Source organism: Condylura cristata, unplaced genomic scaffold, assembly GCF_000260355.1.
Source record: "Condylura cristata isolate star-nosed mole 26May11 unplaced genomic scaffold, ConCri1.0 scaffold00007, whole genome shotgun sequence".
NCBI classification, from domain to species: Eukaryota; Metazoa; Chordata; class Mammalia; order Eulipotyphla; family Talpidae; genus Condylura; species Condylura cristata.
This window is the reverse complement of record NW_004567108.1, coordinates 17047615-17064556: the sequence shown is the minus strand read 5'-3', so window position 1 is coordinate 17064556 and position 16942 is coordinate 17047615. Positions and strand designations below refer to the sequence as shown.

Sequence of the window (16942 nt, the reverse complement as noted above, 5' to 3'; positions counted from 1 at the left end):
ATAGTAGTATGTTCATAATCCCTTTAAGAAACTAATCCCTCAACAATGTTCACAGTAACAAACAGTAATAGCAGCTAAAGCTACTATGGAGAGCTACTCTGAGGAGACACTATTGTAAGCATTTTGGGAATGTGTACTGACTTAACACTTGTTTTCATTCCATTTTACAGAAGACAAAACAGAGGTGCCAAGACACAAAGAGAACTTGCCAGAAGTCACTGGGCAGTAAACCCAGCAGAGTCTGGATTTAAACCTGGATGGTCTGGCTGCAGTGTCCATGCTGAGGACTACAATATTTTAATGCCTTATAGCTGGAAGAAATATGGAATGTTTTCAACACATGTAGAAAAGATACAATGCTGAACTTGTACTGGTGACCCATACTCAAAATAAAGAGGAGGTGGGTAGGGAGTGGTTTACACAGAATAGGAAAGAAATTTTTAAGAAGAACCATATACACATAACACACCCCATCTTCTCTCCTCCCCCAACTGAAACAGAAATATCAGGAAACAGTATTACCTGCAACACACCCTTGATAATTGCTATTCCCATTTTATTTAGTAAAACATGCTGGTCATGACCCAAAATGTGTCTTTCAATGCAGTTTGAAAGATACTGCAATATTCCAGGATCAACTTTACTATGCCACCATCTATGCTGAAGGAAGACATAATAAACAGGATACAGAATACAATTAAGCCACAAAGTAAATAAAGCTCCTTGCCCATAAGGTCTATTAAAAAAGGGCTAATTTCTCCACCTCCCTTCCCCAACTCTTGAAATCCTGTTGAACTCTTTACCCTGTTGATTTAAAGTAACATTAGTTAAAGCAGAAGCTAGGTTGTTTTTGAAATGGAAAAGGATCCAGAAATTGTGACTATGACTTGCTGAAGACTCAAGCAACACCCTATCTAAAAAGAACTTTCTCTTTCCTACGTGAGTCTGAGCCACCTTCCAGGCTGTAAAGTACCTATGGGAAAACTACTGTTGCAGTGTGGGTTTCATGTCCTCTGGTAAACAGCCTTCATGCTCTTTTTAAAAAACAATCCATAATGGCCACAGTGATCCCCTGCTGCAAAATGTAGTTATGGGTGGCAAATGATCCCAGGAGACTGGGAAGCACTCTGGAGAGTAAGTGGACCATGCTGTGTTCATTTCTGTGCATTTAATGTCAAAGCAAGGAACCAAATGTAGGACCTGAACCACAACAATAGATGTAAAATAAACTTCTGTTGAGCTTAACTGAAGAAAAGTTTTCAGCTCTGAACCGTGGAGAAAAGTTCCACCAAATGCAAATCTCTATCATCTGTTTCATTTCCATATGACTCCTTTTTTTTTTTTTTTTTTGCCTCATCTTGTCTTGCATATTTTAAATATATTTGGATATTTGGTTGAAAGGGGAAAAAAGTAACAAATCAAATGAAAGTGAACATATACTGAACATCAACATGTGCTAATTGCTATGCTTTCAGTATTATCACCACATTTAAAGCTTGCAATGAACCTACAAAGTTGTACAAATATTTATCTTATAAATTCTCTAGGTGATACGAAAAAACACTCTGGAAGAAACCACATAGCAATTTTTCTGCCAATGCATATGTACTAACCACAAAAGGCTGTATTAATTCTAGAAGCCATTGCAGTGTCAGTGGCTGAAAATGCTAAGCTTTGTATTTTGTAGAAATCTAGTAAATACAGAACTTTCAATTGCATACCAGTAGAATCAGTCTGCTATAACAAAGAAATTTTTTAGGGCTGGTAATGAATGTCAGTTTAACAAGATGTATTAATACTACTAAAATGCCCACAAACCTCAAATAGCATGTTTTTGTATGTCCTATCCATGGATGTTCACCATAATAGGTACTCAAAACTCAAATATTTTATGCATTCAATTAAGAATATTACTAATTAACTCAATTAAGAATACTTAAAAACTTAATTAAAATGTAACAAAATTTAGACCCTACCTGGTGGCACAGTGGGTAAAGCACAGCACTAATAAGCTGAAAGCCATCTCAGCATTAGTTTGATCCCCACCCCGGAGGTGATCCACAAGGCGTGGTAGACCTCTCCTGACCCGCCCACTGCTCCCCTCAGCAGTGTACTTTGTCGCTCTGTTCTGCTCCTCACTCTGTCTCTGTTGAATTCTCTCACTGCCCTGCACTTCTGGCCTGTACCCCAGCTCTATATGCATAAATAAATAAATCTTTTTAGAAAAAAATGCTAACAAAATTTCCCAAGATAAAAAGTAAATGGCATTGTTCTCCATTTTTGCTAACCAGTTCTGGTCACATTATATGAAGAAAATCCATTATACAACTTTGTAATGATAGCCCTTTGCAGACAACTGTGATATTACACCAAAACTCAACAAGTATAAATAACTTAAAATTAGTTGCAATGTGGTATCTGAAGCCCTGTCATATACTTTAACACTTAAATCTATAGTTCTATGTTATACTTTGAATGGATCTTTTAGCTGTGCATGATATGGAAACATCATAGTCAGTCATTTGAAAAATAGTCTTTACTGGGTTATGCGAATCTTCAAAATATTGATACATTTTATTATACAACTGCAAAAAAAAAGGAAAAAGAAAAGAAATTAACATGATCACCAATTTCTTTGAAAAAAGCCTGAAAATCTGGAAGGCTGCAGGCTCAGAGGAGAATATACAAATTTCAAAAATTCTCAGTTCTGCTTTAAGAAAGCTGAAATTTTTAGACAGAAATACTGCCAGCTGTTTTTATTATGGTAGTTCATTCACATTATTAAAAGATGAATGTCAAATACCCAGTCTAAGTAACCACTATTTTACCTACCAATAGTTCTTACAATAAAATATTCATGGAAAAAAGCAGTTAGCTCACAACTCAATCACACAAATGCTTTTGATCCAGACAATCACCACACTGAGGTATGTGGCAGGCCTGCTTTATATCTCCTTTCAGAAAAGTAAAAATGTACCCAAGTATTCAGATTTAATAAAACTAGTAATTTTTATTTTTCCATCAAGGACATTTTTAAGTAAAACTGACTTTTCAAAAATTATAAATGTGGCCCTCCCTTGTGGCACAACAGGTTCTCCTGTCTTGCCCGCTGCTCCCCTCAGCAGTGTACTTCATCAATCTGCCTGTTCTGCTCTGTCGTTGGTGAATCCCCTCACCACTCCAATATCTCTGGCCTGTACCCCAGGTCTATATGCATCAATAAATAAATCTTTTTTAAAAATTATAAATGTGTCACAGTTAATAGTAGAGTCATTATTACAAATAATGATAAATTAATGATTTAGGCCAAAATGCAAGGAGTTATACTGACCATTGCCTTCGTATCATCAATACAAATGGCAAAAAAAGTAAAATTATGAGTTGGTATTATTTTGAGAATAATTTTACCCTTCTGACCCAGCTAAAAGGCTCACATGGTCATCCAGACCAACCTGAAAAGTTGGTTTTTAATAGCAATGGAGTGAACCAACTTTTCATTCCTCATAATCTTTCATTCTATGTCTTCACATTTGAGAATTTGCTATATATATTCAGTGTTATAAAAGAGGCAACCTACAGCGTACAGTAAGTACATTCTAACTGATGACACTAGTTCCCCGAATCTAAAAGAAATAAAATGAAAATAACTTTAGAAAATGTCTCATCTGTGGGTTAAAGAGCTTGCTCTATCACTGGCTAATGATCTAGGTGACTTCAGGTAGGTCACTTTTCTCATCATCAATTTTCCTATCAGTAAAACAAGGTAAGAGGTGACTAGCTCAAAGATTCTCACCTGGGACTGGGGAGGGGGGGAGGCGAGCGGGGTTACATAGCATATGAATGCAGCTAAGATTCACTAATGATGAAAAGTGTAAGCAACTAGAATGTGTTTCATACATGAAAACTCTAAAAGCTGAACAAAGAGCCACTGATCTAAGATTATGAAAGCCATTTATTATAATTCTTAGACTATGGTTACAAATGGTCCCCACTTCACCCATCCAATTTATTCTCTCTTCTGATGTTAGAGTACTTTTTTTTTAATTTATTTATTTATGCATACAGAACTGGGGGTACAGTATGGAGGTGCAGAAGCGGTGAGAGGATTCACCAGAGACAGAGTTGGGAGCAGAATAGGCCAATGGATGAAGTATACTGCTGAGGGGAGCAGCAGGCGGGTCAGGAGAGGTCTGCTGTGCCATGTGGGTCACCTCCCTGGCTGGGGATTGAACTCAAGCTGAAGTGGCTTTAGCTTCTTAATGCTGTGCTTTAATCTGCTGCACCACCATGGAGGACCTGTTAGAGTACTTTTTACATGTAAATCTGACTGTGTTACTTCCTGCTTCAAACCATTTAACTTCTTATGCCCTTGGAATAAATTCCAAATATGTTCACCATTGTCTATAAGGTCCTGTGTGATCTGACCCCCACCTACTTTGGCTAATTCATTTCATGCTGCTCTCCATCTGGTTCTCTCTGCTTTAACAAGGGTGGACTTATTTCAGTTCCTGCAACAGGCTCTAAAGTGGTGTTTCCTCTTTCTGAAATGGCAACCCCCCTCTGCCTATCAATAGCCATTCATCGTCTACAACTCAGCTTAAATATCATTTTCTTAGAGAAGCTTTTACTGACTCTCCAGTCTACTTTAGGACATCCTTATATATTGCTCCTTTATGACTCTTTATGCCTTTATTGTTATTTACTTAGCAATTCATAAGTATTTCCAAATGTCTATCTACTTAAGTACATCAGAAATTCCACAAAAGCAAGAACCACTTCATTTACCCACAGTGTCTAAGTGAAGCCAGTCACATAGTAAGTTGTCAGTAAAGAGCTGTGAGATGATATGTTAAAGGGTTTTACATGAATGGAATGAAATTAAGAAAGCAAAAACTGGCCCTCCCTGTGGCACAGCAAGTTAAAGCACAGCACTAAGAAGCTAAAGCCACTGCAGCATGAGTTCGATCCCCGCCTGCCCCGGAGGTGACCACATGGCGTGGCAGACCTCTCCTGACCCGCCCGCTGCTCTCCTCAGCAGTGTACTTCGTCGATCTGCCTGTTCTGCTCCCCACTCTGTCTCTGTCGAAGCCTCTCGCTGCCCCTGAGCCTCTGGCCTGTACCCCAGTTCTTTATGAATAAATAAATAAATCTTTTTTAAAAAATAAAATAAAAGCAAAAACTTATGTATTTGCAAAGGACATCTTGTTCTGTGAAAAAATTAATGATATAATGGGTCATGAAAAAGATTCATAACCTTCATCCTACTAGGATAATATAAACAAAACTCTCCAGATAGGATAAAGAATGTTTATGACAACAAAGTTATGTGGTATAATCCAGCATCGTTCCACTCTTTTGGTTGTTCTATATGTAAAGTTTTGTAATCAAATTTTTGTCAGTAAGAATGGCATCAATGGTTGTAATGTTCTCTATGAAGACACAGCTATTGACTCACCTTGCATAATTTCAGGGATCTGATAAAGTGCTGTTAAACAAGTTTGTGCTAATGTTATTGGCTGATGGGCTGGAACAGCTTTTAAAAAATAACATTTGTTTTATTCTAATTAACATAACCTATCTATTAAGAAAACATATCAAAGGGAAGTCTGTAATAATTAATGAGACCTATTTTACGGTGTTCTTGATTTTATTACTATTATAGTAACAGAAAAGTTCATCAAGCAAAAGTAATCTATTTTTAATTTGAGTCCTTTTAAAATAATAAGTTAATTTTTATCAATACAAATTTGAGAAGCATTATTATAAGAAAGAACAGTTTATAAAACAGAAATGGTTTTACAAAGGCATGTAAACTCACAAGCATTAGAAAGGGGCAACAGAAATGGGTGACCCATTACTCACGCTTCATTGCTAAGTGCCTGATAAGCTTCACCAACCTTATCAATATGAGGCTGAAAAGATGAGTGGACAATTTTTTCAAAGTTGGGAATAGATTCACAAGGCTACCATGGCATAGTAGGAAAGAAAGCAATCATAAATAGTATACATATAAATCTGCCATTTAGTTATAGAAACTTAGGAAAGAATAATTAAAAAAAAAAAAACCAAAATTGTCAAAACAAACATTTTGAGTTTCAGAACTACAGTATGGAAAGACTTTGCTGTATTCCCAGTCACTAAGTTCAAGCCTATCAATTTTCTTATTAACAATGTTCTTCATGTACAGCTACCCCAGAAATGGTTGCCAGGGCCAGCACAGAGCACGAGGGCACCACTGAGTCAGTGATCCGCACAGACTCACTCAGTCATTCAGAGTGCATGGTTGCTCCCACGATGAAAAAAATCCCCCAAATAAACTCAAACTTAACTCCCTTTTATTTTCAGTTAACTTGGGGATGTCAATAAACAAGTATACCCAACATTTTGGGACATCAACCTACTTCTTATAAAAATTAGTATAAATGAATAAATAAGTATAAATGAATAAATATTTTAAAAATTGAATTAATGAAATAAGGATGTGTTGATGATATGGATGTTTTCATATGGATTTTTTTTTAAGATTTATTTATTTATGCTTATAGAACTGGGATACAGGCCAGAGGAGTGGTGGGTGAAAGGATTACCAGAGACAGGCAGATCTACTGAAATACACTGAGGGGAGCAGTGGGCTGGTCAGGAGATGTCTGCCACACCATATGGGTCAGCTCTCTGGCGGGATGGAATGCATGCTGCGGTGGCTTCAGAGAGCTTCATAATGTGGTGCTTTAACCCCTAGCACCACCAGGGAGAGCCCTTTATATGGATTTTATATTTATGGACAAAATATAAGTGCTTTCCTCCACAATCTATAATCCCTACATAGGAATTATTGTTCAATATTAATGCTCCATGTCAAAATAAACTATTGCTTAACAATTCTGAGGGGAAAAAAAAGTATGCTAAATGAAAATGATACAAACCTGGGCATTATCAAACTCTCCTCCAAACTGTTTAAGTAAATATCTTATGTACATTACCTAGGCAACATATGACCAGTGAGGAACTTCTGTATGAAAATTACATAAAACTTACAACAGTTCAACTATAAAATGTTTTTATTTGCAGTAATATGGTGAAGTTTTAGATTATAAATATATAATATATATGTAAATTGAAAGTACTAGGAAAATTATGAGTCAAAAAAACCTAAAAAGCATAACAGGACCTTGAAAATTATAATGTACATAAACTTGAAATATATAATTGTAAATAATTCTTGCCCATGTAGTAAATTCAATTCCCTCAGCAATATTCTGTCAGAACATTTTGAGTTACAGAAAACAACTGGCAGTGGTAATTCTGTATTTGGTATATACATAACACTTAAAAAATTACACTATAATTTTTGAGACATAATATAAATCATGTCACCAGTAAAACAGTAGTATGTCTCAATTCATCCCTAATGTTAAGCATGAAAATCCAACTTCTCTGTCTCTCGTGCTATGACTATTTTAGACAAACATCCAACTATCTTAAATCATCACAAAATATACTGGATAAATCTTTGCATTATTTTTGATATATTGTTTTCAAATCACTTAAAAACAGGATCTTATTTTATGATGGCACCAATTCATAAGGGAAAACCAAATCTTCATGGCTCTCCATAATTTCACTTTCTAATTAAAATGGTACATTTTCAGGATTTTGAGTTTTACAATATTATGTTTCATGATAGAAACTGTGAACACTGATTTTTCCACTTTAAAGTGACTACAAAAAAACACACACAGACTCAAATTAACACACACACACAAAAGTGACTACAAAAACAAAAGTCCAACTTCAGTCTTCTGTGGAACAAATTAACGCAAATAAAAAATAACAAACATCAATTCTTTCCATATTAAATCAAACAACAATTCAGGCAATAATTTTGACTGTATGGTTGAATTAAAAGCAGAGACTTAAAACTGTGATGATCACATGGTAATCTGAAGGATGAACCACAACCACAACCTTCACTGTCAGTTCTAAAACTGACCTTTTTAAAATTTATTTTTACATCATTCTTCATTTTGTGCCTTTTCCCATCTCAGTTGTATTCCCACAACCAATTCACCCGTGTGCCATCACAGAGTCCTGTGCACCTTTCCCACCCCATTTTTGATCCCATTTCCCACTCCACCCCTGTAAAATGTCTCCATATATAGCTGTTTGTTGTTTTCATTACAATTGTTCCCCCACTCCCAGGCCCCTTACAATTGTACTGTCAATGAAACCATCCAGTGTTTCTCTTTTCTTTCTGGATTATCTCACTAAGCATCTCCATCCATGTTGCTGCAAAAGCCATAAGTTTATCTTTTTTGATTGTTGAGTAATATTCCATTGTTGTATATACTACATCTTTTTAATCCAGGCATCTACTTTGGGGTATTTGGATTGATTCCATGTCATCCCTGTTGTAAATAAAGCAGCAATAAACACGGCAGTGCTAAAACTGACTTTTAGCACTTTTAAAGAATTTGTCCAGGAGCTCTGCAATGGATTATCACTTTAAATTCTTACAGACTTTTTTACTGACTATATATTTTTCAGTATAACAGAAATAAAATAGAGCTGAGTTAAAACAACCTTTTTGAGAATATGGCTCTTTTATGAACCAAAAGATTTACACCTTTCTATCATTTAAGCCTACAGAAAAAGTGTGTTAGTATAAATATATAAAGCAAACACTGAAATGTGCACATTTCAATTACAGTAGTAGTTTGAGAAGAAATTTTCCTTAATCTCAGAACTCATGAAGAAAAGGGGCTTTAAAATGTATATGAAACATGTACAGGAGTAAATTTTGTCTTTTATCTTAAGCATATTTCACCAATACCACAAGTTTGGATGGAAAAATTTTCAGGATTTAGTCTCTATTTCTATGTTCAAATTAATTTTTGAGGAAATTGTGTTACATGTAAAATTTCTATTAGCAAATGCTTCAAAAATATAATTTAAAAACTCAATTTTTTAAAGTCTGATAGTTGTTGAAATCGTTTTTAAAAGCTTCCTGATGGCTTTAAAATGGAAATCTATGAAATCACATTAAAAAGGAATTAAAGAACCAAATAAAAGCAACAGCAGACACTGCAGAGCCTTGATCTAAATATTACAGTTTCTGTTTCTGGGAGGGCATAGTCAAAGAACAGCCATTTGCAATGTAAACATCACCTTCCTTATTGGTAGCATGAACAGTATAAAACCCTGTTCAGAGCAAGAAAGAAAAAAGTCTCCTAGCAGCCAAAGAAGATGGCAAAATCATTATTTCAAAAATAAAAGAAACTTAGACACTACATTAATTGCTTATTCCATTTCCCTCCAAAAATTTTTTTTGAAGATTTATTTATTTATTCATATAGAGCTGGGGTACAGGCCAGTGATGCGGAGGGTGAGAGGATTCACAAGAGACAGAGTGGGGAGCAGAACAGGCCGACTGACGAAGTATACTGCTGAGGGGAGCAGGAGGTGGGTCAGGAGAGGTCTGCCGTGCCATGTGGTCACCTCCGGGGCAGGCGGGGATCGAACTCAAGTGGAAGTAGCTTAAGCTTTTTAGTGCTGCGCTTTAACCTGCTGCGCCACCAGGGAGGGCCTCCCTCCAAATTTTAAAAACCTTAACTGCCCTACCTGAGCTCCAGTGCACAGCTTATTAGAAGCAAAAAAAACCTGAGAGAAACTGGGGCACTTGCAAGACTGTCACACCAACAAGCAACGAGAACTAACAACAGAAAAGGAAAACAGAAAAATAAATGTATCAATCAAGAATTCAAAAAGCTGTACAAAGGCCTACATATACCAAGACTTTGTGAGGTATATCATACTACAATGTGATGATTTCTAAATGATGAAGATGTTAAATTATATTCAAAACACTTATGAATAATATAGGAAACTAAATTTTTTTTTAGTTAAAATAGGAAAAAACTGACTTTTTAAAAAAAAGTTTATTTTTCTGGGTTCCATGTATGTAAATCATTGTTCCTTGGAGAATTTTACAACTGTATTTATATATTTTATTGATTATTTAAAAAAACAAGTAAAATCTGCCCAGCAGCATTCCAATAAAATCCTGAGAGAACCAAAATGCCCCACACATGCTTGCAAGTAAAAGATGTTCATCAAGATGGGAGACAAACACTAAAATTAAAAACTGAAAAGTCTACGGCACAGCCATTAATCCAACTCAAATTCATCCAAGCCTGGCCCTATGTCTGAATCTGCACAAACTATACACATTCAGTCCAGATTACAATCTTGTGAATCAAGTATGAGCCCACCTTATAGAAATCTAAGTCTCAGTGATAAATCTCAGGCTGAATGTCATCATAGTGGTGGAGTGAACCAAGTGCATGCATTTTCTATGACGCCTTGCCAAATTTTTTAATTGACAATTCATCTTTACAAACTGCAAGTAAATTAAGAAATATTTATACTTTATTGTCGCACCACGAAAAGCAATTACTAGTGGCAACCTTCATTTCCCAAAGTATGTTCCTAGAACACTGTACCCAGAGTGAAACAGGCATCACCAGCTATGGTTGAAAGAGGGAACTGTATCAACCCAGAGTTTAACAGGAATCACCAGGTATGGTAAAAAGAGGGAACTGTATCACTATGCCTGGAAAAAACTGGTTTCAATATGTGAAATGTTTCTCTGTGCATTTATGTTCCTGCCTTTCCTCATCTTTATCTGAATGTAGATACAGAAGAAATCACAACAGATCCGAACTAATTTGTCTGAGATACACATTCCTAGATAAGCAATGGGAACAAAATGGAAGCATCTGAATCACTCACCAGTACCTATGGACAGAACTCTGTACTGAGATGGAATTTTGCTCAGTATAAAGTCTGTACTAAGGACTTAGACAATACTTAGTCTCTTGTATTCCCACTGTAGTCTACTTCAACACAAATTATAAAATCATTCCATATTAGCACATATAACATCACAAATAGAACTGACTTCCTGTGGCTAAGAAAAAACATTTTCTCTTCAATCCCATCTGCTTTTCATTAACATTTACTTCTAAGCATACTGTAGTAAACTCTGCTTCACTATCTATTCATCTGGAAAGAAAAAAAAAATGCCATATTATCTTCTTTCCCTTTTCACTTCTTTTTAAAATTGAACTGATCCCTAATTCATGTTTCATACTGAATCTCACGAAACCAGAAATTTAAAGCACTACAACAGCTATATGAAAAAGTGTTCAACATCACTTATAATCAGAGAAATGTAATTCAAAGTCACAATGAGATACCATCTTACACCAGAGAATGGCAAACCTTAAAAAAACAGACAATCACAAATGTTGGCAAGCATGTGTAAAAAAGGGAACTCTCCTACACTGCTGGTGGGAATGCAAACTGGTCCAACCACTATGGAAAGCTGTATGGAGGTTCCTCAAACTACTAAAAATGGAGCTTCCATATGATCCAGCAATTGTACTCCTAGGAATCTACCAAAGGGCACAAAAACATTAATTCAAAAAGATACCTGCACCCCTATGTTTACTGCAGTACTACAATAGGTAAGATATGGAAACAACCCAAATGCCCCAAAATAGATGACTGGATCAAGATATGGTATATATACACAATGGATTATTACTCAGCAACTCATGCCATTCACAGCCACATGGCTGGAGCTAGAAGGGATAATGCTCAGTGAAAAGCAGAAAGAAAAAGAAAAATATCAATGGGTTTCATTGACATTTATAGGAAGAATGTAGGGAAACCAAATAAGGGATCAGGAAAAAAATAACAACAACAACAACAATAATAATAAAACAAAATTAGCAGGTAACCATAAATCAGAGATATTCTGTGAGGGGAGGCTTGCATGTGTTTATGCAAGCATCTTCTCCTTTCTTTCTTCTTTTTTTTTTTTTAAATAAAAAACCTACCCTTTTGGACATCACCAAGTGCCTGTGCTTCATGGGAAAATTCATTGCATGCAGATAAAAGGGAAACATGGTGAACTTTTCCCAGGAGTAACCAATGATCCAGCTCACTGAACCTAATACCTCATCAAACTGACATCAATTATAGTTTGATGAAATGACCTTTGTTTAACTCATAAATAACTTTTACTAAAACCTCCAAAAGACTGAAGAGTTTGTAAGGTTTGTGGATGATGTTCATCCCTTTGCCATGCTCGTCCACACGGAAGAGAATGAGATAAAGCAAAGAGGTCCTCTGAGCACTGAGACACACCAAAAAATATAGGACAGGTTTTGCCAAGGTCCTCACTGAACTAATCTCTGAATTGTGGACTATTTCTTAATTTAGGATGAACTTCACAGTATCAGATCTAAAGATTCAGATGATGCCTTATAGAAGCTAGTTGCTTCTAACAATCCATGAAGTTTTCCTGTATTGAAGTAACCAATGTGTCACGGTTATTAACTTTTTCCTGAAATCTGTTTAGAAGATTTTACTGGGTCACACTGTAAAATATTGAAATAAAAAAAATACAATGAAGTGTAATCAAAAGCATCACCAATTAGGATGGAGTGTGTGTATTGATAATGTCCCTCTAATGGCAATGACGTCTAAAAATCCTCATCACAGTTAATGTGACCTCATCAGAGTCAAATAATGTGGTAACATCACCCCTGGGTGCCCTTCTGGAGACTTCAAAGCATAGAATTTGCCCTTCCAGTAAGGAAAATACTGCAAAGTACTCTTGAGGAGGTGACTTTTCATGTCTTAGAAAAGAAATTTGTATCCTGTGTATGTATCTGTAAGTCAATCACCATAACCTACGGAAAAATCACTGACAAAGTACTTATTATGGTGAGGTCACACCCTGGCTCACCTACTTAGAATCATGTTTACTTGGGAAAATCACAGCTACACTCTTCATTTGAAGTATGTAATGTCATCACTACCTACCTTACTTCTTTCCTGCTATGAAGTAAACATTAGATGAAGTGCTCAGCACAAGTGTATTGCACAGTGGGGGTACACAGTAAGTGCTCAATAAGTGCTAGCTGTTATAAGCTACTGGAAGATTTTAACATCTATGAAGAAACTATTCCTATTGATTCTGATTCTTTAAAAAAAAGTAAGGTTCGGGCCCTCCCTGGTGGCGCAGCAGGTTAAAGCACAGCACTAAGAAACTTAAGCCAATTCTGCATGAGTTCGATCCCCGCCTGCCCTGGAGGAGATCCACATGGCGTGGCAGACCTCTCCTGACCCGCCTGCTGCTCCCCTCAGCAGTGTACTTCATTGATCTACCTCTTCTGCTCCCCACATTGTCTCTGGTGAATTCTCTCACCCTCCGCACCTCTGGCCTGTACCCCATTTCTGTATGAATAAATAAATCTTTAAAAAAAAAAGTAAGATTTATTCATTTATGCAACAAGAACTGAGATATAGGACAGAGCTGTGGGGGACTGACAGCGACAGAGTGGGGAGCAGACAGGCAGGTCTACTGAAATACACTGTTGAGGGGGCAGAAGGTGAAATACAGGAGAGGTCTACTAAAATGTGTGAGTTGGCCCCATGGTAGGGAGACTGGAAACAGCTTGATAGCACTGAGACTTAATCCCTGCACCACCAGGAAAGTCCTCAGATGTCAATTTTAAAATCACATAATTTTCACCTCTCATTTATTAAATAATGAATTATATGTATTTAAGGTAAAGTTTCCTAATAGTACAATATCCTTGCATTCCTAGAAAAATTCTACTTGGTTATGGTATACTATTATTTAGATGAGCTGATAAATTAGATTTCTTGATGTGTAGATAAGACAAGTCACTTTAAACATATATAGCTTAAGTATTTGGAAAGGTAATTACATTAATAACCAGATATAGATTTTTAAAATCAAATTGATTTTTAAATTGCAATGCAGAACTGAAACTGCCTTTTGTCTGTCTTCTACAAACTAATTCCAGAAAACATGAGATGTTCAATGTTTTCTGCAACAGCAATTTTGAAAGATGAGGCAAGTTATAAGTATCAGAAAGCAAAAAAAAAAAATACATCTGACAAAATAATCTAGGTAGAAAATGTCCTGAAATATACAGATATATAGAAAAATAGTTTCACCTAAATAATACCATCTGTATTTTTAATTTTTTAATATTTTAGTCCTAATTTTCTCACATTCTTCAGGACTTTTCTTAATACTAGAAATGAATCACACAATATAACAGGATAGGGAAAAGCTGTTGTAATATTATTGGATCCAGGCCAACAAAAATAATGCAAAAGAATCTTAATAGCCATTTCAGCAATTTTTTTTCAGTTATTACTTCCAAAATCAATTAGTTAAACAATAAATTTATAGTTATTAGTCTCAGATGGAAATCAGCATTTACTATGAAAAGCAACAATCTGATCCAGGGTGTTCACTGATAAACTACTGGAAGTTATAACAACTCTCATTTTCATAGTTTACACATTTATTTAATCAAAACTTAATCACACACACATTTATTTAATCACAACTTAAGACTATCAGTTAAAATCAAAGAAATAAATATATGAACATCAGCATTTCTAACATTTTATTTCCTACTGTACTAGAAAGACTGCTACAAAATGAAAATATTAAAAGTGTGAACATATTAGATTACTAACAATACTCACGCATCATTTGAACAAGTCATAAATTCTCCCTTGACTTTGGGATGCCATGAGCCAGTATGTAGCATCGCTGTATGACCCTTCCAAAAAAATAAAAATAAGGAAAAGAGATGTTCAAAAGGTAAGAAATAAACTGACCAGAAACTGACACATTACATTTAAAGTAAAAAAATTTAGTCCTCTAAAAATAGTTTGATTCCAAACTATTATCTTATCTCAATGGTATTTCATAGTATGCTATGTTTACTTCATTTTGTTTATTTCCATGTTGTTAAACTCACTGTGTAACCTCCCCATCCCAGGAATTAGCCCTATACTTGGATAGAATAGATGCTTAATATGATAAAAATAGAGGGGAAAGGACACCATATTTTTAGGGGAAAAGTACAAGGTAAAACTATCAGAAGAAAGCCATTCCTTAAAGACATTTTGTCTTCAGTGGAAAAAAAGAACAGAAAGGATTCACAAGTAGTAAAAACAAGAAGGTAGGAGGAAAACTCCACACTTCCTAAAAATGTGTCAACAATCTTGATTCTACACTCGTCTATAAGTTCATGAGAAAAGGAAAAAACATCTTATAATGATCTGGAAAATCAGCTCTACTAGATATAAAATATAATATAAAACCACTATAATTAAAACAATGGATGTTGCTATAAGAACTGACATACACACAAATCAGCCATTGAGAACATATCAAATATAAACACACATACTTTTTCACCCGAGATAGCAAAGTCTACCAGAATGGTTGCATGTAATAACTCAGACTCAAGTAAGGCAGTGAAGTCAATTACTTTTTAGTATAATAATGACAGGATCCCTTATTCTGAAAGAGTTTGAAGCAAAGCTATGGTAAAAAGAGCAAAATGTACATATTTGAATGTCTGAGAAGGGAAATAACTGTAACTCTGGAAAGAGTGAATTAGAAATGAAGTACCACGCATGGGCCTGGAGACCATCTCTAGTCCAAGTGGCACACAGTGCCTCAAATTATGTCTGGCTAAATCCTGACATTCAGATCTTGTTTGCGGGACACAAAAGGAGACCATGAGATAGAACCTCTTCTGCAGTAAGGAACGACTGAAGTAATGCTTGGAAGAACTAGATATGAAGTCTGAAACTATACTTTTCCCTCCTGAGTTCATGACTTGCATATCCAACACATCCATTCGCATGTCATGGATTTTTCAAGCATAATAGGCCCAATAGGAAAATCTTGATTCTTACTGTCCCTTCCAGTTAAAATCAAATTCATTCCCAGTTGCTAAAGCTGTTTTAAACTTGGAAATCACCCTTAAATATATGCTATCCTTAACTTCACTAACCAATAACTATCTGAAACCATCTGTAAGTACCAATAGCCATCATCCCTAAACTCTGTTTACACGCTGTTTCAGTCCATTGGCTAGTTCTATAAATTCAGCCCAAAATGCATCTCAAATCCTTCTACCTTTCTCCTTTTCCACCAATACCACTCCTGCATGAGCAGACATTATCTCCTGTCTCCACAGTAGTTATTTAGGTTTATCACTGGACTCTACTTTCCTGCTTCGCATAACAATATAGTCTTTAAAAATTAACTTCTAAAAGTGCCACTCTAGCTAATTATCTTCTACTGACTCCAGCCTCTTTACATAGTCTATAACAACTTATATTTCTGGCTCCTCCTTTTTCCACATCTTATTTTGTGCTCACTCTTGTCCAACATGTACCAGTCCACTGCCCTTTCATTTTCTCCAGTTCACCCAGCACTTTCTCTACATTAGGGCCCTCACAAATGCTTTTGCATATACAGGAAAGTTTCTTATTTCCACTTTCACTTAAGTGGCTTCTTCTCATTTTTTAAAATCTCAGTTTAATGCCACTTGCTAAATAAGTATTGACCGACCTTGTAAAGAATTATTATGGCCCATTTCATTGTTTTCTACCAGAGTACCTGCCCATTTCCTTAATAAAAGTCACCATAATTTTAATTCTTTACCTATTAATATGTTATTTGATTTTTGAAATTGTGGTAATGGTTTACATGTACAAAAACAAGGAAGGGAGAAACCTAAAATTGATTATAAACAAAGACATATGAACTGAATTATATTTCAAATAAACAACAAATATTCTATAAGGATAAACAAAGGGTGATAACCCAGTGATTATATACCATGAAGTAGGTTTAACAGTAGCCCCCAAAAGATATGTCCATGTTTTAGGAACAACCCAAATGCCCAAAAGTGGATGACTGGATGAAAAAGATGTGGTGCAGATACACAATGAAATATTACTCAGCAACCAAAAAAAATCAACACATGTCTTTTGCAGCAACATGGATGGAGCTGGAAAAGATCAT

General features: G+C 35.6%; 1 protein-coding gene across 1 annotated transcript in view; it reads right to left on the bottom strand.

Moving 5' to 3' along the window:
- Positions 1 to 16942, bottom strand: part of WDR70 (WD repeat domain 70) — a 186890-nt gene that overhangs the window by 107209 nt on the left and 62739 nt on the right. Inside the window, exon 9 of the mRNA XM_004678100.2 lies at positions 14599 to 14675. Within this exon, the coding sequence (XP_004678157.1) occupies positions 14599 to 14675 (77 nt within the window). The remainder of the gene's footprint in view (positions 1 to 14598; positions 14676 to 16942) is intronic.